The following is a 27030-nucleotide window of genomic DNA, read 5'->3' on the forward strand; positions in this document are numbered from 1 at the left end:
CTTCCTCCACTCAAAATATTGAATAGGATGTTTCATTTATTTTAATTATATGTTATGACTGCGTTGGTATAAAGACAAATTTCTATTACATGTGAAAACCTTTTTTTTTTTTTGGCCTAAAAGGTCATCATTTTTACTCTGATTTGAAAATAAATTCTATTTTTCTGGGACCCTATAAAAGTTCATGGTTGTGGGCACCGTGTCTATCGAGCCCAATGGAGAAGATGGCCCTAGGCCAGATTAAGAAAGCACAAAGTGAGGGGTGAGGGTTCCTCTAGAGGGGCCCACGGGAAGGACCCGAATCCCAGGTTTCTCTGAGAAGAAGCACAGATTTGGGTTTCAGGCCTTCCTTGAGGCCTAGGTTCTCCAGAATTGGAAGCACTTGGCATCTGAACGCCAGGACTGGGATTGTTCTGGAGACTTTTTAGTTCTGGGGGCTTTCTCCAGACCCCAATCACATCACTCCTATCCAATTATGAAGACAGCAAAGTTCAACAATCCTAGACATGGTGTCTGGGGGACTTCCCTGGAGGTCTAGGGCTGAAGACTCTGTGTTCCCAATGCAGGGGCACACAGATTCCAGCCCAGGTCAGGGAACTAGATTCCACATGTCGAAAACAACGTGTCTATCCTCATGGGCCATTCTTGTCACTGCTGGAGATGGCGAGGGGAGCTCAGCTACCGGGGCTCTCTGCCTGCCTCCTCACTCCCAATGCCAATTCCCTGGCCCCAATGCCCTTGTCTTTGACTTTTCCAAATCTCAACAACCTCCAGCCCCTTCCCCACTGGGAAGCCTGGCCTGACCCAAGGTAAACCACTCTGGCACCTAGAGTTCACCCCCCGCAGCTCAGCCCCAGTTCTGTAGTGCATTCCAGGAGGTCCTCATGTTGACGTCACCTCCATGGGGCAGGGATCCTGTCTTCTACTTCTTCCGTACCCCTCACAGCCCTCAGCACACACCCGGCACACACCCGCTCGATGAAGCCTCCTTGTATTGCACACTGACTTTAACCCCAGACTAAAAATACTCACAATATGTCTGGCAGCAAAGACCCCATCAACTATGGCACAGCAAAAGGCCGCAATCACACCAAAGCTGATAAAGACGATAGAAGCCACCAGCTGTGGGGGGACAAAGCAAAAGTGTCTGTTAGCCTTCCACTCTTACTGCTTCTGGAGACGAGGCGATCCCCAAGAGACCGCCAGGCAAAGCCGAACGCTGGCCCGCCACCCCATGGAGAGGCCCTGAGTGGGAGGGAGATGCAGAGAAGGGGCCACTGGAGCATGTCCTACATTTTCAGGGCAAGCTAAGAAACTCACTCCGTGAGTCAGTGAGGACCCAAGCAAGAGGAGGCTGAGGAATCAGGCTGCATGGCTCTTCCACTCTCAGACTCAGAAAAGTGTTGGACCTTCGACATCATGTAGTCCAACTCCTATTTTATTTACTGTGGAGTTGGAGGCTCAGAGAGGGGAAATGGTGTGTCCCAGGTCACTGGCCAGGCTATGGGAGAGCCTGTGCCCACCAACTCCTAGTACAATGATCTTCCCAACCCCTCATGGTGTGGGGGCGGGGTGAAGAAGGGATGACTCTGAAGCCCCACACAACCCGACATGGCCCTGCATCACAGAGGAAGGAGACCACACAACTTATGGCTTACATGTCAAAGACATTTTATAAGGGTTGAAGTCTCTGAAATTCATCAATTCTGTGCAGTCTATACGAAAAAATTCAAGTACAAAAATTGTTTGCTGGAACTAGACTGCCCTATTCTCTGACCATGTTAGGTAACAGAAGTTTTCCTAATAATGGGTCTCCCATTACAAGGATAATACTACAATCCAATGAGGAGGTAGGCATTTCCAGCTGTTTCTAGGGCCAGGAGTAGGTACTGCCTGAGCCCACCATCTCTACCCTTGTGAAAGTGTTAGTTGCTCAGCCGTGTCCCAGGCTTTGTGACCCCAAGAACTGGAACCCACCAGGCTCCTCTCTCCATGGGATTCTCCAGGCAAGAATACTGAGTGGGTAGCCATGCCCTCCTCCAGGGGATCTTCCTGACCCAGGTATCCTGCATTGCAGGCAGATTCTTTACCATCTGAGCCACGTGGGAAGCCCCCATCTGCCCTTGTTGACCCTCAAAACAACACTCCTTGAGGTGCTTTTTTGGGGGGAAGGGGAGAAACAGGATGACATTAGGCTGCTCTCCAGGGATAAGAGGGGAAATAAAAGTCAAGACCACCCTAAGGTTCTCCCATGTCAACAGGCTACGAGGAAATACAGATCTCCTTTGGGAGTTGTTCAGAAACCTTGTCCCATAAATCTCACTTCACAGCAGTACAGAGGATTGGTAAATAATGGATGAACGATGTCATGAAATTGGCATTATTAGCTATGCTATGATCAGCTCTACAATTAGAACTCCCCTGTTATTTTGAATAATTTAAACCCAAAGTGCAAACACAACTGGCTGAGGGAGAGCCCAGGTGAAATGGAAGAAGAGGACTATTAGAACTCCCCTGAGGCTGATTCCGCACATTGCTGGGGGAGAACATATGGTTAGAGTTCTCTGTCCCTGGAGCTATTATGTTATCTGATTAAACTTGCTGTTAAATAGACTCCATTATCAAAGTCTAGATGCCACGGAGACTTGTACTGGGGAGCCTAATCAGTCCACCATCTGACCACTCACCAGGCCTCTTGATTTACAAGCCTATAAAACTGCAATAAGCTTGCAATTCAGTCTGTACTTTCTTCTCTTGCCCTCTACAAAGTCTTCTCAAGCTGAAGCAGGAAGACACAACAGCTTGCCCTTGAGGGGCCCCATTCAGACAGAGAACTTGGTGAGTTTTACCTCCCAGTATATGCTCATCCTTCCTCTCCACCTCATCACACAGGTAGCTTTGAACCAAGGGGTCATGGGACTATTGGAGACCAGCTTTGTAATTTTATTTTGTTTTCTTGTGCCCTACATGTATTTGTTCTGTTAATTAAAGTCCCTTAGATGGAAATCTCAGGCTATACATCAGAGAACAAGGGGTAAGGGTGGCCACTGAGTGCAGGAATCAGAGTAGCAAAGGCATCCCAAGCGAGGACAGTGGCCTGACTGGCTAGGCTGGCGCACTCATTTGCTGATGAGGAGAAAAGCAAAAGGGAAGATACAGATTATTCTATCCTTGTGACTTAAGGAGATGAGCTGGGCAACTGAGGGAGCATCAGGCAAGGTGAGAACCAGTCCCACACCACAGGGTCACTTTAAAACAAGTTTCCCGGAAGCTTAGGGGAAGGTAGCTGTTTCTTTCGTGGTCCAATGTGGGCAACCTTAGTAAGTGTGCTACCCATCCACAGAAATGTTGAGCTCTTTCAGATGAAGAGGTGGTCTGATTGTGTAGCCATGAAAACTTACCATCTGCCGTTTGTTCTCCACGAGGTTTGATCCGATGATTCCAAGGAACGATCCAAAGCCAAGCTGTAAAGCAACAGGGCATAGATGGTCAGCCTGACCACGCAGTCATCCCAGCCCCAGGACAGGATTCAAGATTGCAGAAAATAACCTGCTAACGTGCAGTTGTTATGCACACAAATACAGTATGAGCATTTTTCCCACCATTTACCAATTTGCCCCTGTAGATATGAATCACACCTAAAAAGAAACTTAAGTGCCCAGAAGCTAAAAGTAAAAGTCAACCATAGCTTTTCAGAGCCTGCTGATTTCAATTTCCATATCCATTACCTAGCACGTGACCAGTGAGTCAGTAAGAGTCGGATAACGGTGAAAAGCACACATTATACTCTGATCTTTATCTTTTCTTTGAAAAGAGACCTTCTACCCTGATGCACGAATCACAAAATAAAGGTTGGAAATAGCAATTTTTGATGCATCTGCCACACTAATCAAACCCAGGAAGTACTTTAGAAATCAGCAAGCACCTTAACCTAGACTTTAAAAAAAAAAAAAGAACAATTTTTTTTGAAAGCCTGTATTTGTGGTTGACCCACTGCAATTTATGTGAGCACTTATTCACCTCCTCTTCCATCTCTGCTTCATTTATGGACAGAAAGCATTCATTAAAGGGTGAGCAGAAATGGCAGTGTAAAACGCTGAGAAACAATCTCCCTGTCTTAGCGTCTGGGATGATGGCTCAGAGTAGCAAATCCCACTTTGTTCTCAGTTCTGCCATTAGTGGACTGAGTCTGCCAGTTTCAACTGGGAACAATCACTAACCGATGGCCGTTATCAGGAATGAAAGTGAAAGAAGTAAAATGTGGTGGGAATGGACCAATAAATCTTAATGCAAGTTCAGTGGTGTAGTTACATTTCTCTTGAGCCTCACTAATGATCAGGCTTTCCATCTTCAGCCTTACCTTGGCTCACAGGGGTATCTCTCTCAGCCTGAGGCCCCCCAAGCCTTACACCAGGCTTGGAAATCTAAAGGACCCAAAGGCTGGGCAAGAGCCTGGTGGGACAGTGTAGGGGGACTAGGCGCTTGCCTCAGAGACCCAAGGAAGAAAGAGATTGAAGGGAAGGAATGAATACAAATTTCCAAGGCTCACTCTGTAGGGCCACTCAGCCAGCAGCCCCTCTTGGGAAATACAAGCTGAAGAGCATAAGGGTGTATTCTGTACCATCCAAGACCCTACAGAGAACATCTTCTCAACAGTTACTCTATGCCTGTCTCCCACCTGGTCTTGTTTGAAATGTAATTAAAATGCATTGTGATAAAAGTATAGTGATTAAGGACATCCCTGGTGGTCCAGTGGTTAAGAATCCATCTTGCAGTGCAGGGAAAACAGGTTTGATCCCTGGTCAGGGAACTAAGATCCCACATACTGTGTAAGCCTGGGCACCACGACTAGAGAGCCTGTGTACCACAACAAAATATCCCATATGCCACAACTAAGATCAGACACAGCCAAATAACAAGTAAATAAAAATTTTAAAGTATAGTGATTAAAAGCTGGTCATCAGACTAGCCTGGCTTCTAAAACCAGCTCTTTCACTTGTGTCTGCAACCTTGAACAAACTGAATGACCTCCCTAAACCTCAGTTTCCTTAGCTGGAAAATGGGGACCATCGAAGTGGCCATCTTGCAGGATTTTTGTAAGGATTAGCCAGGATGCTACAGTCAAAGAACTTTGTACACGGCCTAGCACACAGCAAGTACTCAGTAAATAGGAGTTATTGTTCTAGCGATTACTATCACTTTTTAAAAAGACATTTAACTTTTGAGCAGCTCTAACCTGATTTGAGCTGGGAAATCCTACCATTTTTTGCTCTATTTCAGAAGAGTTTCATATTCTATTTTATCTGCCCTTCCAATAAGTTCACAGTTTCTATTTTTTCAGGAAGAATTCCATGAATAGTCTGTGCTTATGACACTCTGGGCCATTTGTGGAGCTTGAAAGAAAGTCACAGGCAGCTTCTTACAAGGAAAATAAGTCCTTTTACTGAGTGGTTCATCAGTTTCCATAGATATTCACTGATATTCTCCTGATCCCCAACAGCAACCTTTGCCTTAAGACAGGAAGCAAAGCAAAGATACTTGCTTCTGCTGACACTCTCAGATAACTCTCTGATGGCAGTGACCAGAAGAGGCGGCCTGAAGCCTCATGGAATTGTCTGGAAATCCCAGGGCAGCCAGTTACTTTACCCAGTTCCCTCCCCTTTCCTTCCATTCCATTTCTATTCCACTCCAACTCATTCCATTTTCTAACCCTCACTGAGTACTTCTGTCACATAAATAAGGTGACATGGCCCCTGCCCTGGGAGAGAGTCTGTGGCCAAACGACCACAGGTGAGGTAGAAACAAGGTGCTCAAGAAGCTGAGAATAATTCATTTTGTATTATATCCTTGACTTTACTATTCTTAGAAACTGTGTGGTCTTGGGCTAGTTCTTTAACCACTCTGTGCTTCAGTTTCCTCCTCTATTAAATGGGAATCACGATGATCTCGACCACACAGTGCTGCTGTGGGGATGAAATGAGACAAGGCATGTATGTAGCGTGACCTGCATAAGAGAGGCTGTTAAATACACGGTCGTTTCCAGATCTCACAGAGAAGGAGAGAAATGGGGTCAAAGACAGGCAGAGTTCATCAGGTGGGACACTAAGATCACCTGAGTTCTGGCTGGAAGAATTCACTCATCTGGATGATGGCACTAAGCAGTGCCACTGAAACGACTTTACATATGAAAAGCATTTGAATTTAAAGAAGCACTTGCCCTCCACGTTGATCAGGGTCATGTTACGGAGTTCGGTGGAGCTCCTATGAGTCCCATTTGCTAGACAGCAAAATGGAGGCCTAAGAGAATTGTCTGGGCTTGTCCCCTCTCACAGCAAGTTCAGGCAGAACCAGGAGGAGCCCTCAGATCCCCTGACTAACAGCTGGTGTTCTTCCAGTCACACTTTGCTGCATTTGTGGCCACTGTGAGCAGAACAGTAACCTTTGCCACTGCCCACTCTCCTCAGCGAAGAGGCTCTCTGCAAGGGGGGAGTGAGAGATCCTATTTGAGGAAGAGCTGAGGCGGTGAAAGCAAAGGAGGAAAAAATTCAACAGAATTTCCTGCAAATAGACAGTGGCCTCTAATCAACTGTTTGCTCCCCAGAGGCCTCAGAGAGGTAAGCTCTCTGGTCCTCCCTAGAGAACTGCACTGAATTGCGGAATGTTCAGACCTTTGGACCTCCATCCTGACTCCCCATTACCTGAACAAATAACCAGCTTTCTTTGTTTTGGCTGCTCTCCAATTGTAGGGGGAAAAAGACAAATCATTAGAAATCAGATTCCAGGGCTCTTTTTAGACTGCACCCATGCCTATTCCCTGGGGATGAAGCTTAAAAGGATTAATCATTTGATAAGTTTTCATTGGACAGCTACTCTGGCAGGCTCAGGGCTAGACCTGTGATTTGGAGGCCAGGAAATGAGGTGGGATACCATACCAAGACCAATGAGACAGCCTCAAGGAACCATAATTAGGTAATGGGTCTACAATCCTATTCTGTAATCCTGAAATCAACAAAGCTCTTAAAACCAAAAGGCTTTTTTGTAACTAACTTGGTGGCAAAACCTGGCCTCAAACTGCTGTGAGGTTATTTTATAATGTTTATCTACTTAGTGTAAAAATTCACAGTTTACTATAGAAAGATGAAGATGCTTGATTACTGGGTATATCTCAAGACTCCACTGGGATGTTAGATAATATTGGGCTGGCCAAAAAGTTCATTCAGGTTTTTCTGAAGCTTATGGAAAACCCAAATGAACTTTTCAGCCAACCCAATATATGATAGATACACTGTATTATCTTTCTAAAACACAAAAAAAGACTAAATTTGCAAACACAGCTGGCCCAAGGGTTTAGATAAGGGATTGTTGATGTGTATAAACAAAGCTAAATGAGAATATAGCCCAACATCCCACAAAACAGAATATGACTATTTTCCAACAATTATGAGTAGAAAGAATCCAAGGTAGGGAGTTCAAAGATGGTAGACACAACTGTGGATCCCAGTAGCTGAGAAATGTCCCAGCTGTCTTTAAGATGGGATAGAAAAGAACATTTGGATAAACAGAGAGAGAGAGAGAGCACTGGGAGGACGTCCCAGCCCAGGTAACGTTCAGGAGACTGTGAATGGACAATTTTGGCAAAAGAAAGGTGTGGGAGACCAGGCTGAGGGCATCTTCAGAGAGCTTTGAATGACAATGCTAAGGAGGCAACAGGAAGCTAGTGGAGGGTTAGTCTTATCAAGCAAATCAAGACTCAAGACTCATCTTTGAAACTTACTTAGTAAGCAAGGAACTTTATCTTAGAATGATCTTATGTTTTAGAAACAGTTTCAAACAAGAGGTAGAAAAAATTTCTGCCTCATTCACAATAAACCACTGTTTATTATGGTGACTACAAACTATTTTGTGACTACAAAACCACAAAATCCCACTGTTCAGAGCTCCTTGTGTTTCCTGAGCATTCCAGTTAGTCAAAATTTTGTTGGATTTCAAGAGTATTCACATGTGAAGCTGAAGCCACACTGGCCTTAGAGAAGGTTTCTGGGCTATTGATGGTTTTGAATGATCCCTGTTGTCTCTGCCTCCTACTCCCCCATGGCAACTCTGATATAATTTTCAGTTAACTGAGCCTCCCCTTCCCCTGCCTGGGAAAGAGGACAGAAACTCCTGGTTTCTTTCCTGAAAGAAAACCCAGGTGGATGTGGGCCCTAGCAGTACAACAGGTAGGGGAGAAGATGTTGGCATGTAAGACTTTTAGCACTGATCAAGTGGCCAACTCCATCTTGCGGGTTGCATGGGAAACACATTTGGAGGCCTCGTTCTCCTGGATCTAAGGTTAGAGCTATAGAGAAGGAGTGGGCTTTCTGCCTTGTCTTTTCCAGCTTCATACAACCGAGGCTCTTGTTTTATTTCATTATTTTTTTTTTCAGTCCTCCTGGGCAGAAAGTTCACTGGAACTCTTCTAGAATGGACTATGTCTTGAATATTTGAGGACAGTAAAAATCCTAAGCCAGTTTGTCTTTCTGGGTTGGTTTTAATTTTTTTAAAATGATACAGTTCAGCCTGTAGAAATGAGCACATATTTAAAGATGTCTGTTGCACACTTGTCTTAAGATGACACCACATTCTGGTTCAGGTACAGTAGTTAACACCCTATCAGAATGCACCTCATTGTCGAAGGGCATCTCATTTGGTAAAATAAAGATGCCACGGAAAAGTGTCACGTGACTTAGAGTTTAATAAATACGATTAGATTTTTCAATGCCTGAGATCTCAGTATTTTTAAATGAAGTGTATGGTAAGTCATCATTTAATCTAATAACTGCTCCCTAATTGGTCTGTTTTAAAATTTTACATTCTCACATACGAATTTAACCAGAGTCCTAAAATAGCAGAGTTCCAAATAACCTGACACTTTTTTCCCAAAATCTATATAATAGTTATTTATATTCAGACTGGCCAACTTGATAGTGCGGAATCTAAAGATGCCACATTTGGCTCATTCTGGTTTTATTGCTAAGCATAGTTTATTTATTGTGTTTTAGTTCTCCAAGTGGCTGCCGATCCACCTGAATTAAGACTTCCCCCGGGTGTTTATTAAAATACACACCAAGGTAGAGAAACCACTGGCTTAGAGTCTATACAATAACTCTCTAATAGCCAAACTATTCAATTAGTGAAAGCACCCAGGTCCCAAATAAATCTAGATTCTCAGGCATTTATTTTTTCAGAAGTATGAGTCATTATTGTATCTGTTATAACATGATCTGACCTATCACCTCAAATGGATTTTTCGGCTGTTCAACCTGCAATCTTCCCCCCTTAACTTTCTATAATTAAAACCTATTTTAAAGAAACAATCTACAGGAACTATAAAAGCAAAAATTTTAAGGTTAAACCATAAGGCCAGCTCTCTGATTAACATTTCCACATCAGCTCTCAGTGAGACACACACACACAGATACTCTCCCACTGCTTCAACTTCCAGTGCTAGCTGAACATCAGGTACTCCAATAACAACAATCACAAGCCCTCCTTCCTTTGTTAATGTATTCCAACCCAGCCACCCACAGGCAGATATTCTACAGAGAAGGTTCAGAGCCACCGTTCATGAATAGCAGCTGCTACTCTTAAATGACATGGAAAATACCTTCCCCTCACCCAGGGGGAGTCTGAATCTTGGCTTGAGCATGTGCTCAGCAGTCAGAAATCTCTTACTAAATGCAGTTACCTGAAGCCCACAAAGTCACACAGACCCTATAAATTGCTTTCCCAAGCCACCAAAATGCAATCTTACCCCCCTCCCTCCATTCCCCCCTCCTTCATGTGTTTAAAAATAAAACCCAATTCTGCTGACGACTGGGTTTCTTGTCTCACCACAGGAAGTGGACCGGGTGAGTTCTCACGTCACATGCTTAGCAGAGGGCACCAAATGCTGTTTGTGGGACACCTGCCCTTGGCTGAGGGGAGCCCTGTGGGCCCAAGAAGGAACTCCCCCAGTGGGGTGGGCGGCCTTCAGCAGCTGGGTGCCAGAGTCCAGGGCTATTGAGGAGGCTGACTGTGGAATCGGTGACCTAGGCAACAGGCGTCAGGCTTGGTCACTCACAGTGCTGGCTTGTCAAAGGCATCCATCTTTAATCCCTTCCCTTTCCTTTGCTTCTCTCTCCAACCCCCACACTCAAAAAAAAAAAAAAAAAGAGTAAAAAAGAAGACAGACAAAAAAAAACAACAAATTCATCTGTCCTCTCTGATAGCCTAAAATGTAAACAACAACAACAAAATCCCATCCTAACTAACTTCCTTCCCGCCCTCTAGCAGTTACAATTGGGAAGTCATTTAATTGGTATTCAATTAAGTTTTGGGGGTCAGTAGTAGCATGTGTAGATCCAAATGAGGTTTTTGTTTTTCTTTTGCCTCAATTCAACTGAGGTATAATTGACACAATGATATATATTTCATTTCATATATGATGTGATGATTTAGTATCAAATGAGGTTTTGTATGCAGAGTTCAGCGCTTTCCAGAATGGATTGCATGCAGCCTGGGGATGGGTAAAACAATCCACTCAAGTAGGGAAAGAAATTATTCGAACTCTTGTTTCCTATTTTTTGTTTATCTGAAAGAATAGGAAATTGCGCATTACAATTATTCAACACACAGACTGCCACTGGCACCCTCCCTCGGTGTGAACCTCAGGTGACAAGGCAGCTATCCTTTGGGAGGAGAGCAGTTTGAAAGCAGCGGGGGCTGGGGGTGGGGCAGATTATGTGTGCCCGGATAGTCTTATCTAGTCTTAACTAGTCGCAACAAAACGGACAAGGGGTGAGCAAAGACTCCTGTTGATAAACTACAAAGAAGATGACCCTAATAAAGTGACACAGTGAGAAAATGACAGGAACTCTCAGGGTAAGCTCTTTGCCACCCTGTGAGAGTACATTCAAAACACAATGATGCCAATGACAATCATATCTGAGAAGAAAGTCCCACATATTCAAAATTATCTAGTAGGTTACTTGAAATAAGGATTTATAGCCACTAACTTTAATGAGACTTCATACGAAGTGTGTACCATTCCTTGAAATTTTAGTGTTTAGTATGAAGATATTAAAAATTAAAACTACATTCACTTTTATCTAATTTTTGAATTTCCATTTTAATAGGTTTATGAACATATATATAATTTGTAAGTGAATACGTACACATATTTTGGGAGTGGATATTCCACATATCTTTCCTGAGAGGACGGCAGGATGACTTTGGAGATCAGTGTGCTGTGGGTCATAAGACTATCAAGCTGCAAGGGTTCTCAGAGCTCAAGTAAGGTTGGGTGACCTCTGTTATGTATAGGAAAGCAGACGCCCAGAAAGAACCTCAGCCTAAGGTTAACATTGCTAACTACTAACATCTCCTAGATGAGAAAACTGAGGTCCAAAGAGTGAGGGGACTTGCTTGGGATCACACTGCTAGTTAGGCATGGAGCTGGGTTCTTCTTAGTCCAGTGCCCTTCTAAATAGGCCCGAGTTGTCTCTCTATATGAACACAGAGATTTATAAAGGAGGAAAACTGAGCAAACACAGAAACTCAAACAGAACTGAAAGCCATCAGAGTAGAACCAAACGTCTCTAGCTAGCAAGCTGCTGAGACCTACCTATGCCTCTGATACTTACAATAACTCCTGGGTAATAACCTCCAACAGTCACATTCTGGGTCCTGGTGGTTGCAGCGAGGCCCACCGTGAGAATTAACACGGACACAATGAGCAAAGTCACGGTGACATAGATGGAGTTTCGTTTCCTCCGATTGAAGGCTCCTGAAAGCACACAGAGAAACTGAAATTGCCCATTTCGGCCGCAGAAGGGACGGACTTAAAGAAAAAAATCGCTAGGAAGGTGTTCCTTCCCTACTCCAACTGGTAACTGGGGTGATCTCTGGGGAGTGGGATGACGGGATGACAGAGAAGAGATGGAGCTTTAGGTTTGTGCAGTCGTCAGGGGTTACGTTTACAATAAAATATATACATTTCCGGTTTGAAAATAAACATTAGAAGGAACTGTACCAGTTACATAAAAACAAAACTGAACACATTTTTGTGCTTTTTGCATCTGATAAAAGATGTGTCATACCCACTTAGTGGAGTGTATTTTTAAGCCAAATTACAAGGTGTATGATAAATGAAAAGCGTACTGTGAAGATATTAAATGACAATATTTTAAAGCCAATATGCAACTAAGAAGGGTTTTCTCATAAGCTGGAGATATGAAATTTCATTTTCAGTGTAAATACCAGAACCAAGCCAGGTACTGGGATTTTTTTTTTTCATTTATTTCTGATATTTGCCACCTCATGTATAAACTTTAAAATGGTGTGCTGGCAAGATTTGCCACAAAACAAATGTGTGTAATAAAGTAAATGTTTGGAGGCCATTAGTCCCCAAAGATCTGTATCAGGGGAAGTAGATGGGGAGGATTATAGCTTACATTGTTTAGGCTTATGTGAGGGGGACATAAATACGAATGATGAGAGGCCCGTTCTCCTACTCAGTGCTTATCAGACATGATAGTGCAAACCAGTATTTTTTTTTTTCGAAAACAGGCTTATGAAGTCAGATAGAAAAATGGTATTTAGATTCGCTTTTCAATTTAAGTTTTTTTAAAGGAATAGAGCACTATTCAATACTCCTCGTTCGGAGGGGGTTCTCAACAGGAAATAGGAGGGATGAGGTACCACCTAGGAGTTCTCATAAAAATAAGCAACTGGGGGACTAGTTCTGAGAGTCCAGTTCTCTAGAGAGGAGTGTTATGACGGGGTCGCCCACCCAGGTGGCTTGGCTGTCATGGGCCTGAAGAGGCCACTTGGGACTGTTCCTAGGACCCCGTCACTCTGGGAGGCCTCGCTGCAGCCTCGGGAAGCGGCTGCCATTGAAGCTCAGACTGCACCACTGGGAGGGAGGGAGGGGAGAGGGGATGGAGGAAGCGGGTGGGGGGAGGGTGGGGAACGAGAAAGCCAATGAGACCCAGGAGGCCTGGCGGTGCTGAGAGGGAGGGGCTGTGGCTGGCCCTGCAGCCCCCAGCAGATGCCCCCTCCCCTGAGGGAAGAAGAGCCACCCTGGGTGGGCCCCACCATCCATCTCGTCTCCCCTAGTGCGGTCCTTGCCTCAGGCTCCAAGGGAGGTGGGAGGGGCTGGCGGTCTCTCCCTTGACGTCAGCCTCGAAAGTGAGGGACGTGACTCATCAGGGTCATTTCTAATATGGTCCTATTCTAAGACCATTTTACATCGAAATGTAGAAGTGGCCTGAGTGTTTAGAGGAACTCACAGACTAAAGCGTCATGTCGCACCCTGGGAGGAGAGGTAAAGTGAGTTGGGAAAGGGGGCTCCTCTGGGGGGTGTGCGCTGAGTCCCGCCTCCAGGGGAAAACCTCAGGAGAGCTGGAGACACCTGTGTTATTAGGGCCCTTCGTGTGAGAGGGCTCTTTGGGCTGCAAATGGGGAACTGACTGCTGGTAATCAGAGGAGCTGAGCAGGGAGGCTTGGACTGCGAAGGGTTGGGGGTGGGGGAGCAGGATTGATTTCTCCTGTTTATCTGAAGGTGTTACCCTTCCTCTGGATTGCAGGGACCTTAAATGAGTCTCTAAACCAGGGTCTCCACATCCATTTGATGACAGCTTCTCAGTGAACCTGATAGTTGGCTCCACAGAGGGGCTCTAACATAGACTTTCCTGGTAAAGAATTTGCCTGCCAGTGCAGGGGGCACAAGAGACGCTGGTTCCATCCCTGGGTCGGGAAGATCCCCTGGAGAAGGAAATGGCAACCCACTCCAGTATTCTTACCTGGTAAATTCCATGGACAGAGGAGCCTGGTGGGGTCCCAAAGAGTCAGACACGACTGAGTGTGCAAGCACACAAAATAAACTTACCAACATGACCTGCCATCCCTGTCTGCATTTCTACACCATCTGACCCTCCCAGACCCCAGGCTAGCCAAAGAGTGAGGAAACAGCTGGACACAACAAGGTTATCTTTGTGACACACGAAAGTGTCTCAACACCTCACAGGGAAAACACTTCACCTTAGAGTCTAGAGGTGGGGGAGTGTGTGTATACAGTCTTGGTCTTTCTAAATGTGGAGCTATATCACTCGCCTGGCTCCTTCCTAGCCAACTGGCTTTTGATTTTATTCACAGCTCTTGGGTCTTCTTAGCAAATATCACTCTAACTCTTAAAAGCACAGGAGCCAGGTCAGAAAAGTGACTCAGCAAACCACATGGTGTCATTTGAAAATCTGTTTTTTTTTTTTCTACTGCTTTAGAACCTGAATTGAAAATCCAGTCAGTTGAGAAACCCAGGCAGAGATCCTGGAGCTCCACAGGGGCCTGACCCCCAGATAGGATTAGCTTTGGATCAAATTCCTAAGAAAACTCTCCCATCACTAGGTTGAATATCTATCCTCTGGCCCCTCACACCCTCCCCCAAGTCACCCCTTGTTTTATACTATAAGGATTAAAATTGTATAGAATGAAATTATCTCTAGCAGAACTTAGGGAGCTGACCATTTTAAGGAACTCCAGGGTGAATCCTTTTGAAAAGTGAAGAAGCACCCTTCCATTTATCTTTAGAGGCAATTTGACTGAAAAGTCACATCTATCTCGAGCAAGACACACCTGTTCTCTGATGGTGTGGTCCAGGCTCCCAAAAGCAGCTCTTTGTGTCTCCTTAGGACATTTTCCTGGCTGTTGTTTTATTGAAGAACGGAGAAGCAGAGTTCTGTTCTTCTTAGGGTACAATGTGGGGCCGGCCTTAGATGTTCCCATATACACAGGGACATCTTATTCTGATTTTAAATCAGTGTATCAAAAAAAAAAACAAACAAAAAAAAAAACCCTCAAACACAATGAGGTACTTCAGTACAGCCGCAGGTATGTGAAAACAGCGCCCACCAGTGTCTGATACCTAGTGAGCAGTCAATACTTGTTGAATAAACAAGAGGCCACATCTCAGAATCGCTTCCTTTCTAATCAAGAAGGCTGGGGGTGTGTGTGAATAAACATGGGCAACACTCATAGAATTGTTTTTTTTAAATACGGTACATCTGAGGGCTCCCCAGCACAAAAAACCTTCTGCCCAACCAGTGGGACAATTCCATTGGCTCCCAGTAGCCTGTCTATGTGGTGCCCAGTATCTTTTTGTTTAGACAACAACCACCCCTGCAGCCACCAGCAGTGGGAGAGTCTGAGTCCCGTCATTGGCATTGCCTGCCCCCCCTCCGCCCCCAGCAGCCTCCCTGCAGAACCACTGCAGCCCTCCCTCTCTGCAGTGCCCCACCTCCACCCCAGATTCATGACGGCCAAGATGCTCTGCTCTTGAGAAGGGCCCAATTATTTGCCATCTCCACCCTTCCAAATACAGCCAGCTTCTCCCTCCTCCCAGGCCCCTCCCTGGTCAGAGCCCCCACCTGCACTGCGGTCATTGAATCCGGGTCCCTCCCTTCCTCTTAGACCTGCTCAAAATTCACCTCCTCCAAGAAGTTCTCCTCGATCAAGCTTGCTCTCCTCTAATCACTCATTATTTCATGTCCCTGAGTTCCTAGCTACCTCACTCAGGAAGTCTATTCACTATAACTGCTACAATTATGCTGTAATTGTGTGTCTGGTCCACAACCCATAAGATATCCACCAGTCCCAGGATTATATATCTGACAGGAACCAAGGTGTGGGTTGTCAGAAGGTAGGATGGATGGTGTCTGCTCACTTTTTTTTTTTAACCTTGTACATGTTCTCAATTCCCACCTTGATGACAGAGGATGCAGTCTCTATCAGAGTGCAGCAAGGACTGAAGCCCATAATTCTGTCCTGGGCACTAGATTGTTGCTGACTGGCTAATCCTTCGCGCTGACCTTTGAACCCACTAGGATTTGCTTACCTGGGTCAGCTGGACCATACAGGGTGGGTGTCAGGAAGTCCAGCCTTGAGCATCCGTGGAAACATGTGGCTGCCCACGCAAGAGCCTCAAGGCTCTGCCAATCTCCCAAACGTTTCGTTAAAGGTGCTGAAATCCCCGCTTCGGGCAATACTTGGACCAGAGACCTCCAAGTCCACCGGTGAATTACAAATGTGTTATTTGCAAGGGAAGGAGAGCCCCGCTGTAGTAGAGGTGCTTTAGCGCCTGGGGGCGGTGTTGCCAAAAGGGAGATGGGGGTTGCCGGGAGGGGGATGAAGGGGCGCCGGAGTCAAATTACCGTCCAAGCGCCTGCTCCGCCCAGGTCGCGGACTCATCGGTCATTCCCAGGCAGCCGGCAAGCGTAAAGTGCAGGCACCTTGGTGCAGTGTGTGTCTGTGTGTTTTCTATTTTATTGTTTTGGCTGAGATTGTGTCCTGCGTGTAGAGGGAATTCCCTCAGAAATGCTGCCCTTGGAGGCTGAAACACTAACCCACCCACCTCCACTTCCCCTCCCCCATGCAAGGGAAGGTGGCGTTGCCAGGGCTGAGGAAAGTGGGAGCAGCTCTGAAGTAGCCCAGACGCTGATTCAGGCCTGGGCTCTGCGGGACCTACGCCAGGGAACTCCGGGGAGACTCCCCTGTCCAAACTCTGGAAACCCAGGGTACCGCTCGACCCGGGAATTTGCTCTGCCTTGGGTCTGCGCACTTTACGAAGTGGGCTGCGTGGAGCTGGCTCGCACGTCCATATGGGATCTGTGATTCTTTTTCCCGCAGTGTCGAGTCTGGACTGGGCGAAGCCCACTCATCTTCTTGTTGCGCAGATCTTTCGGGAAACGCCTGATTGGCTGAGGGCCCCTGAGGAGCCCAAGAAAGAACTCTCTTCATCCCGGTTGCCTAACAGGGTGCCCAAGAGCAACGCTCTAACCTGGGGTCCCTAACCTGCCCACTGCCCGCACTGGCAGAGGGGCTGGCACGGGCGGCGGGCTTTGCAGGTGGTTGTGGCCGCTGCGGGAATGCGCGCAGCCGGAACCTCGCACTCTGCCATCCAGCCCTCGCCCGCGCACCAGCCGGGCGTCGAGGAGCCAGGGCTGCGTTGGCGCCACAGCTGGCCAAGGTGAGGAGTGCATTCTGTGTTCGTGTGCGCTTGTGTGTGTGTGTGTGTGTGTGTGTGTGTGTGTGTGTGTGTACGCGCGCGCGCACGCGCGCGCGTTGAGGGTGGGGGGGTGGGGGTAGAGAGACCTGGGGAGTGGGGAGAGTCTGGTACTGCTGTGTTCTGGATTCGGATCCGAGTCCTTGGCCTTATTTGTACCACGTTGCAAATAACTACACCCTTAAAAATAATTTTTTAAAAAAGCAAATTCTTGTACTGAATAGGCAAAACCATTAAAAAAAACGGATCTTTCCACCATCCAAGAGATCTGGAGCCCCTCGGGTGAACGAATTCTGTTGAGACGGAGTCTTTTGCAGGCAGTAGGGAGCTTACGTAGGGAGTTCAATCCTCTCCCTGCCCCCTCCCCTCGATGTTCCCGCAAATTCTTTGGAGAAGACCTGAGCAGGCTGGATGGCCAGAATTCGGGACAGAGGGATTTTGCAGAATGTAAAGTATGTTGGAAAGCGGGGATTCGATGTGGTTCAAATGTATCCGAGGCGAATGTGAAGATTAGGTGGAATCGTGGCTTGACGATCCCCTCCCGCTCTCCTGGGCTCCAAATTAATTTCTCCGCCCAGTGAAATCATAGGTCTTGGGTAGGTGCCTAACAGCTGAGGGGGGACGGGGGTTTTTGTTTGTTTGTAACTACCTAAAAGCGCTTCGAGGAGCAGCCAAGTTTATGCCTGGAGGCAGCTGTCCCCCACTTTTCATGAGGAAAGGTGTTGAACAAAATCAGGCTAGTGGATCCCCCCCTCCCCCTCCCTTCCACCCGGAGAGGAAAAGCGCGACTTCAGAAGATGCGCGGGCTCGCGCTCGCTCTGTCTTGCGCTTTCACTCGTTCTCCCCCCACCCCTTTTTCTTTTTTACAAACAACGCACACTCTGTGCACTAGGAACAAAATAGGAATCAAATTCAAGGAATGTTGATCCTAACGCTGCAGACAGCCGAGCTGTGCTGTCTTGAGAGATTCCTAAGGAATTCCCCTCCTGCCAGCCCCCCGCCCCGTTTCTTCTTACCCCCCTCCTGCCGCCCATCCCCCAGGGTTGCGCAAACCCCCCCATCAGCGAGGTGCAAGTCAGGCTTCCCCCCACTGCAGCTCTGAATTTCAGGGCAGCTTCGACTGAGTTGGGAGGGGGCGAGGACCCTGTTTCTTCTAATTATCTTTAGTGGTGAGCTCTTAGAAGTGACGGGGACTTTGCAAAGAGCGAGCGTCGAATGGAAAGCGAAGGCGCAGGTTGCAGGGAAGTGTTTTGATCCCCCAGACAGCTGAGATGTACCGCCGGCTGCAAGTCTGTCAGCACACGCACACAAACACGCGCACACCCGCACTCCGGTAAGGGATACTCCGACGCAAGCTGGGCACTCGCAGCTCCGCGCGTCGCCCCCGCCCCCGCCGCGCCGCTCCCCTGGGGCTCGGGTCCGCGACCCCGACGCGGGGGCGCGCGGACCCCCCTCCCTCGCCCCGCTTCCCGCCCCCTGGCTCCCCGGGGCGGCCCGGGCGTTCGCGGTCCAGGAGGTAGCGTACTCACTCCTGGCCGCCGCCGCCCCGAGGCAGGGCGGCTAGACTTACCCATGGAATCCGGCAGGGACATGTCGCTGGACCGCTGCTGAGTCAGGGACTGATGCATGGTGAGAACTGCCCTGTGGCCCCGGCCCCCGAAGCTGCTTCAGGCGCCCCCGGCTCAGGGCGCCCCGCAGAGCATCCTACTCCGCGGCTGCCGCTCCCCGTCCCTCCGGAGAGCTGAGAAGAGACTGCCTCGGTTGCAAGCTGCAGCCCAAGAGCCTCCTCCCCCTCCCTTCCCCTCTTTTCCCTCCCTCCTCTCCTGCCTCCCTCTGCTCCGGGAGGCAGCAGCATTGGCGGTCCGAGCAGCGACGTGCGCTTGCGCAAGACCCCTCTCCTCCCTCCCTCTCGCCCCCCCCCCCCCATCCTAGTTATCCACCTCCCAGCCTCCCAAGCCAGACAGGGAGCCGTTTTAGCCCCTTGGGGCCGGGACTGCGTAGAGAAAGAGGGGGAGGCTACAGCCTGAGGCCGAGTGGCCTTCTCTGTACTTTGGAGAGAGGGTCTTGGGCTAGCATCCTGTTCTAGGATTTACATTTGGGGAGGGGGCAGAGTAAGAGGTTCAGAGCTGAGAACACACACACACACACACACACACACACACACGCACACACACGCACACACACGCACACACACGCACATTTGTGCAGGTTTGGTCTTAGTGCTTCCAGAATGACATAATGGAGCTGGAGATGATCCAGAGAAGGGCCACTCTATAATCAAGGGGATGGGGGAGGGTGGAGGGGGTTGCCATATGAAGATAGATTAAACAAATGCACACTCTTCAGTCTAGAAAGATAAAGGCTGGGAAGGGATGTGACTAGAGTGTATAAAATTATGCAGAGATGGAGCAAGGGATCACAGCCTTATTCACCAAATCTGAGAATTCTAGAACCAATAGCCCCCTAAAAGCTAGACGTAGATTAAGCAAAAGCAAATATGACTCTGCATCAGCACCTGAATTTGTGCTTTTGTTTAAGGTTCTTTTAGGTCAACGATCTCATTTTCTCATCACAGCAGCCATGCAAGGCAGGAAGAGGAGGTATCAATAGCTTCATTTTACAGATGGAGAAACTGAGTCTCAGAGAAGGGATGAAAAATTCCTGTGTTCACTCAGCTTAGTCAGTGACAGAGGTGGAATGTGAACCTAGGTTGGTTGGACTCCCAGGTCAGTGCTCTTCCTGCTAAGACAGCTAGTAGAGAAATGCTATTGTGTATAGCACGTTGAAAACCTGAAGAATTCATTAGCCCGGAAAGGTGCAACAGGATGAAAACACAAGTAGCTTCGCCAAGAGTGAGAAAGTCATAGCTGACAGACCCTCTGTGGATTGCCGAGGGAAAACTGGGGATGCAGTAGGAAGGTCCCTGCTCTTGGAGAACAACCAGGTCCTCCCCCAGCCTGTCCTTCCGGACCCCACCAGGCTCTTGGGCTGGAATCACTCTGTTGTTGGCCCAGAGGATGGTTCTGATGTCTCCCAAATGGCAGAACAAGAGGAGGTCTCCTTGGTGTGCCTTGAGACATCTGCCTGGTGGCCAAGGGAGGTGGAAGGTGACGGAGGGGAGAGCAGTGGGTGAATCAACGGTTTGAAGGCATTCATTCTGCCCCAGTGAGAGCTCCCGGGCTCTGCTTGCCAGGCCTCCTTCCGACCACCTCCCCCTGATGACTGCTACAACCCTCTCTCCATGTGTACCCTCAAAACACACCCAGATCAAGTATAAAACTCTCCTGAGAGTTGATGGGATGAAGAAGAATACCTGTTTCTTTCCAACTCTGGCTTGCTAATCTACTTTCTTTCCTTACCTAGGAAATGGAACCAAAGGCCCTTGTCCTTTCCCATCTTCCCAAGGAAGAAGAGATGCTTCCCGAAGGTTGAAAAGGGAGCCCTTTGTCGAGAACTTGGGCGCCCCAGGGGCCAGGCTGAAGGCCGTGTCAGGTATTATTAGCAGCTCTACGCTATAGATGCGGTTTCAAAATCTGTGATTCATGTCCTAGATAGAGATAGGATGCCCACGATTGTAGAGGTGTGTGTCTTAAGCATGTTTGGCGTATGTGTCAGAGTCTTCAAGAGCCCCACAAAGGCAGAGAGAAACCCCATATATACATTCTGCCATGTTTGTCTCCAGTTCTGTTTATTCGTTTCTTCCTTCCCCCACTCTAAATATCCACAGATTTAACGGGAAGAACTCCTGCAACCAGCACTGATTTCTCAGGAGTACTTCATAATTAACTGATTTTGTTGCTGTGAAGGTAGCCTTGAAGAGGTTTTTATACAGGCGGGAAAAGACAGCTTTACACCTTCTGCCGGGATCTGGGTTCCCCAATAGCAATCATACAGCTAGAGGGCCCTAAAGAAGCCAAACAGAAACTTGTTACTATGCTGGTTACAATGGATCGAATGCTGTCTTTTTCACTTGAGAGAGAAGCACATTACCTGTGAGTTGACACAGAGGGCATATGTAATTTGACCTTTATAATCAAAGCCGGAAACTCGGGAGGTGCCCTTAATGGGGGAGTGAGCCTTGCTTTAAGCACCATCTGTATTCCTGAATCTGGCGCGAAAATGGAACACTGTTTTACAAAATGCTAGAGAAACTGGCTATTTCAAAGAACAGTGTACTGTGTATTTCCTTCACACTGTCTCTCGGGGTACCGTATGGGACTTGGAACACAGCAGGCTCTCAGTCAAGTTAAAAATGACTTGGAGACCAGTAGCAGTGACAATAGCAGCAGCTGCAGCAGCTCAGAGAGTAGTAGCAGTCTTCTCCCCAGAGATGCTGGGCTTGTTTGCTCAGAGGACCTGGCAGAAAGTGGAGGGACTAGAATGGGAAATCGGGAAAAAAAAAACAAAAAAACCACAACACATTTCAGCTGAGCCTGGCACAGAGACCCCCTTTCCTCCAAAAGAAAGTTTATTTTAACTTAGAATGAGCTGGACAACCAAAAAGCAAGAGGCGATTTTTCATGGGCTCTATTCTGATTTTCTTCCTGTCAAAACACTTGTGTGTTTTCTCCATACATCAGCTCATAGTGAAATTTACCAATAGGCAAGCCGCCTAGATGAAGGAATAGGTCTTTCATGCTAATGAAGGCTACTATAAAACTGCTTGGTTAGCTTCTGATAAAAAAGAAATTATTAAAATGGCTTAAAATAAATCCTTTTCATTGCAAGCTTAATCAAGCATACAATGTTGCCCTGGGTTGCAAACTGAGGAGCATGAGGAGACACTTGCCACTGGGGCTTCAGCCTGCTTCTCTCTTCTCCTTCAAACCAATGATGATCGTGCTCCCCAAAAGCCTTCAGACCACTAGAAAAATGCCAGATGGCGCCCTGCCTCTAACACGTTCACTCTGGGAATAGCCATAGCACTCCATCACTTCCTTATTTTGATGATCAGTTTGACTGGTTAAATTACCATAGTACTTTCATGATTCCAAATTTGGGGATGTAGACTAGAGAGATCATGTCTACATGTGTACATACACATATATGCATCCATGCATATTTGGAATAGTGGCAACACCAGTATTCACAAATGCACAGACACGCATACACACACATACATATTTACATCCTAACCATTCCCTCTCCGTTGTGGTTACCACCATCTACCTTTCAGCTCCAGACATGAGTTGACCAACGATAAGAAAGGAGCTTCAGAATAAAGGAGAACCTGAAAGAATCCAAACATCTCTAATTGACACCAGAGTTGTGTCCACCCAGACTACCACAGGTCAGTGTCTAGAACCCAGTGCCTACACTGAAAACAGATAAATCAGAGGAGAACCATGGTTGATGGTGTTATTTTGCCAGCAAAGCACGACTGGTTCCCATCATTAGCTGGTAATTCTCTTTGGGTACCAGGAAAATCATCACAGCACCAGGAAACAAAGCTGGTACTTGTCTTTACTTTGTTATTGTTTCCTTCCTATTCTGTGACCTGCATCAGTTACCAAACACTGTCTCATTAGTGTTTTCCAGTACCAGTAAGAAATGTTTGATGACATGATTTTTAAATGGATGGAGCATCATTTATTTATCATTCCCCGCTATGGAATATTTTCAGTTCAGTCTCTCAGTTGTATCCAACTCTTTGCGACTCCATGGACTGCAGCATGCCAGGCTTCCCTGTCCATCACCAATTCCCAGAGCTTACTCAAACTCATGTCCATCAAGTCGGTGATGCCATCCAGCCATCTCATCTGCTGTTGTCCCCTTCTCCTCCTGCCTTCAGTCTTTCCCAGCATCAGGGTCTTTTCCAATGAGTCAGTTCTTCACATCAAGTGGCCAAAGTATTGGAGCCTCAGCTTCAGCATCAGTCCTTCCAATGAATATTCAGGATTGATTTCCTTTAGGATTGACTGGTTTGATCTTCTTGCACCCCAAGGGACTCTCAAGAGTCTTCTCCAACACCACAGTTCAAAAGCATCAATTCTTTGGCGCTCAGCCTTCTTTATGGTCCAACTCTCACATCCATACATGACTACTGGGAAAACCATAGCTTTGACTAGATGGACCTTTGTCGGCAAAGTAATGTCTCTGCTTTTTAATATGCTGTGTAGGTTGGTCATAGCTTTTCTTTCAAGGAGCAAGCGTCTTTTAATTTCATGGCTGCAGTCATCATCTGCAGTGATTTTGGAGCCCCCCAAAATAAAGTCTGTCACTGTTTCCATTGTTTCCCCATCTGTTTGCCATGAAGTGATGGAACCGGATGCCATGATCTTAGTTTTTTGAATGTTGACTTTTAAGCCAGCTTTTTCATTCTCCTCTTTCACTTTCATCAAGAGGCTATTTAGTTCCCCTTTGCTTTCTGCTATAAGGGTGTTGTCATCTGCATATCTGAAATTATTGATATTTCTCCTGGCAATATTTTACAGGTTTCTAATTTTCAACATTATAAATAACACAGTGAACTAAATATTGGCATCTTTATCACCATGGGATACAACATTACAGTGGAATTGTTGGTTCCAAAGTTTCAAATGTTTATTTCCCAATTAAAACATGTTTATCAATATACAGTAAAGTGCACAGGCCTAAAGTGTACCTATTAATGAATTTTTACATAAATATACTCTTGTCACCACCACCCAGATCAAGATGTCGAACCTTTCCAGCATCTCAGATGACTCCCGTTAGCCCCCTTCCCAGCCAGTAACCTTTCTAGATGCAACCACTGTTCTGATTTTTATAATCAAGGCTGAATATATTCAAGGTTTTTAATACATATTGCCAAATTTCCCTCCAAAATATTTGTAGTAAATACATTCCCATCATCAGCATGTGAAAGTGCCTGGGTCCTTACCCTCGTGGTTTTACCTTGCAAAGGAGATGTTTTAGCACTTAAGACACACCTGGTTACAGTTAGCGATCAGAAGGACCAGTCAAGAAGCCAACCTGGGGTTCAGCTGGGCAGCAGGTGTCCACAGGGAACCACAGATGTAGGAGCAAGAGGTGGAGGGCAGGCCCAGAAGGCAGCAAGTATCCCAGTCCACAAGTACCTTAGAAACAACTGCTTAGTCGTTTCCTTGTTTTCACTTTTGTTCTCCTTCACACATACCCAACGTCTTTTTCTGCAGCTTTCAAAATTTCTATAGTGATCTCTTAGTTATGCCTGGTATGAAGTAGGAACTTAGATACTTGTTGAATATATGACACTTTTTATATTGATTGATTGATTTTAATTGAAGGATAATTACTTTATAATATTGTGATGGTTTTTACCATACATCAATATGAATCGGCCATATGTATACATGTGTCTCTGGGGAGTAATTTGTGGGAGAGGGGTTAATTTACATCCTGATTACCTGTGGCATTTGTTATCCCCTAGCTTTTTTCTGCTTCCTGAAATTAAACTTAACACTAAATATTCTCCAAACTGCAGAGATGCATGATGTGATAAATTACCCCCTCCCCCACAATTCTACTCCCCAGAGATAACAAGTTGGAACACATCTTTCCTGAGTTTTTCTCCATGCATACTTTTACTTTTGTTTGTTTTGAGAGTTAAATACTCATTTTAAAAAGTAAACTTTCTCAATAATAAGATAATATATCTTTTGTTAGGCATTGTAAGCTGCATTTAGTCGCGTTCCAATACACCACATCAAAGTTCATCTTCAATCAGTCAAGCCTAACAATAGTCCATCCTTGCCCAATAAAATCCCCTTCAATTTATATTACTATACCTACTTAGCTCTTATGGGCAGGAAATGGAAATTATATCTCACTTCTGATCACTAATGTGTGGTGAGGAGTATCAAGAGAATTATATGAAAATGAATATAAAGAAATGATTCTGATTTCAAAGTAGGTGGTATGGAAACATTACCAAAAGCATAAAAAATGATACAGGTATACGTACTTCTAGTAAATTCTCGATAGGAATGTCCTGAAGAACAAACAACCTGTTTCCTCCTACAGAAAGAAGGTAGTTACTTTTTAAAACCTAGTGGTTTTTTTCCACAGAATTTCACATTTTCCCAATTCAAAGGCCTAAAACAGAGAACAATAATGCATGCAGCAGTGAATACACTGGGGAAATCTTGATATTCAAAAAGGCCAGATAATGCTTTTTTGAATTTTAGAATAAATGTGACAGAGGTTAATAATCAAAGAATGTTAAGGTTAGAGCGAGATCAGTGAGTAAACATAATTAACATATTTTATACTGTAAACTATTTACTGAAGGAAAAATCCATACAGAAAAATTCACCATGCATATTGTTTTCTGAACAGGAAGAAGGGGCAGGAGATGAAGTTGAGTGGCCTTAAGCCCACAGAAATGGGTTGGGGGTCGTTTGGTGGGTTTCACGGTTTGGATGCCCTGGTTTACCTGCCAGAGAGCAGGTTGGTGGGGAGCATCAAATAGGATTTAGTGAAGCTGTAACTGCCTTGTTTCCTCCCTCTAATTAATTACAGAGCTCAGTACATCCTTTTCCCTTATCCCCATCAAAAAACATTCATTAAACACCTAATTAGATGTGGCATTGTCGCAGGCGGGGGCGTGTGTGTCCAACTGCTTTGTTCAGGTTTGGACTGGAGAGCATTTCTGTGTTCAGTGTTTTCTGGGAAGCAATAGATTTGCTCCCAGTTCAAACTGCTCCACAGAGCCTTTGAAAATGTTTACACTCTGTGACCCAGTAATTCCACTTCTGGGAATCTGTACTAAGGAAAGAGAAATCTGGATTGAGATTTATGTGCAAGGATGTCCATGGCAATGTTATTTATAATAAGGAGGAAAACTGGGGGGAAAAAACCTGAAATGCCCAAATTTAGGGGAAAGATTAACCAGGTGATACCACAGCCATAGAAAGCACATTTTATATAGTTATATTTGGTCAAAAAGGTCATTTGTGTTTTCTGTACCATCTGATGGAAAAATCTGAGTGAACTTTTTGGCCAATCCAGTGTCAAAACTGTTTCAAATATTAAGGACATAGAAATATCTATAATAATGAGTCAATACATACGTTAACAACTGCATGTATAGTTTGATCCCGATTTTGTTTAAAATTGCATCTATATGCAGAGCAAAATGACTAGAAGGAAAGTCATAAATATTCACTGTAGTTACCTCTGGGAGGTGGGATTCAGGCGACTACCTGCTTCTTTATACTTTTCTGTATCTTTCAAATATATTCAGTGAGCATGTATTCTTATTAAAATTAGCCTCCAGAACCCTCCAGATTCCATTTTATAAACAAATTGAACAGCTGAATGTTTCATAAATTGCACTCTGTCCTCCCTGCACTGTGTGGTCGGGGCCACTCAGGACTCACTTTGGTTCTTCTCCCTCATACACATAACACACCCACACACACAGACACACACACACACACACTGCTCTGCTTTCAGTCTTCCTTGCCTGAGTGCAAGTTTCAGGCAATGTGTCTCCTCTCTAAAGGGAATTTGTACTTCTTTTTCATTTTGTGATTAAAGCTTGTTAATGCTGGCAGGTGGCAAGTACTTTTTCTGATCCAGCTCTTTCTATGCCCTGGAAATTACACCGGTAGGGGGCTGTCTACTCTGTGGATTGCCTGAAAGGAACAGCTTTCTGAAAAACTGACCTGTCTGGGAAAATAAGAGGAATGCTGTCTGGGATAAGGTGGGGCAGTGGGAATTTGAGGGGAAGATAGCCTAGAGAGAGGGTAAAATGAGCAGCTTTGTTTATTAGAAAGGATGCCCTTAGTAAAGTTGTATTTTAGGATCTTACTGTTTAAAAGAAATACAGCTCTGTAGTTGAGTTAGACCTGTAGCAAGTTCTGTTGAAGGTAAACTGCCCCTAACTCCATGCCTGCCTCTCAGCTCTGTCAGATCCTCAGATCCGACTGTAACGAAGAGGGGGTTCAAGATGACACGCAAATTCGTGAAGCATTCCATATTTTTTTAGG

The 27030-nt window shown here is 45.9% G+C and overlaps 1 protein-coding gene across 1 annotated transcript in view; it reads right to left on the reverse strand.

The window, feature by feature from the left end:
- The window catches only part of TMEM255A (transmembrane protein 255A), a 48988-nt gene extending 30129 nt beyond the window's left edge, over nucleotides 1-18859 (reverse strand). Inside the window, exons 1-4 of the mRNA XM_061137461.1 lie at nucleotides 18648-18859; nucleotides 11664-11806; nucleotides 3402-3464; nucleotides 1033-1122 (exon numbers count right to left, since the gene is read on the reverse strand). Of these exons, the coding sequence (XP_060993444.1) occupies nucleotides 1033-1122; nucleotides 3402-3464; nucleotides 11664-11806; nucleotides 18648-18705 (354 nt within the window). The 5' untranslated portion in view covers nucleotides 18706-18859. The remainder of the gene's footprint in view (nucleotides 1-1032; nucleotides 1123-3401; nucleotides 3465-11663; nucleotides 11807-18647) is intronic.
- Between the last annotated feature and the right edge of the window lie 8171 nt (nucleotides 18860-27030).

The sequence above is a fragment of the Dama dama genome, chromosome X (genome assembly GCF_033118175.1).
Source record: "Dama dama isolate Ldn47 chromosome X, ASM3311817v1, whole genome shotgun sequence".
Taxonomy (NCBI): domain Eukaryota; kingdom Metazoa; phylum Chordata; class Mammalia; order Artiodactyla; family Cervidae; genus Dama; species Dama dama.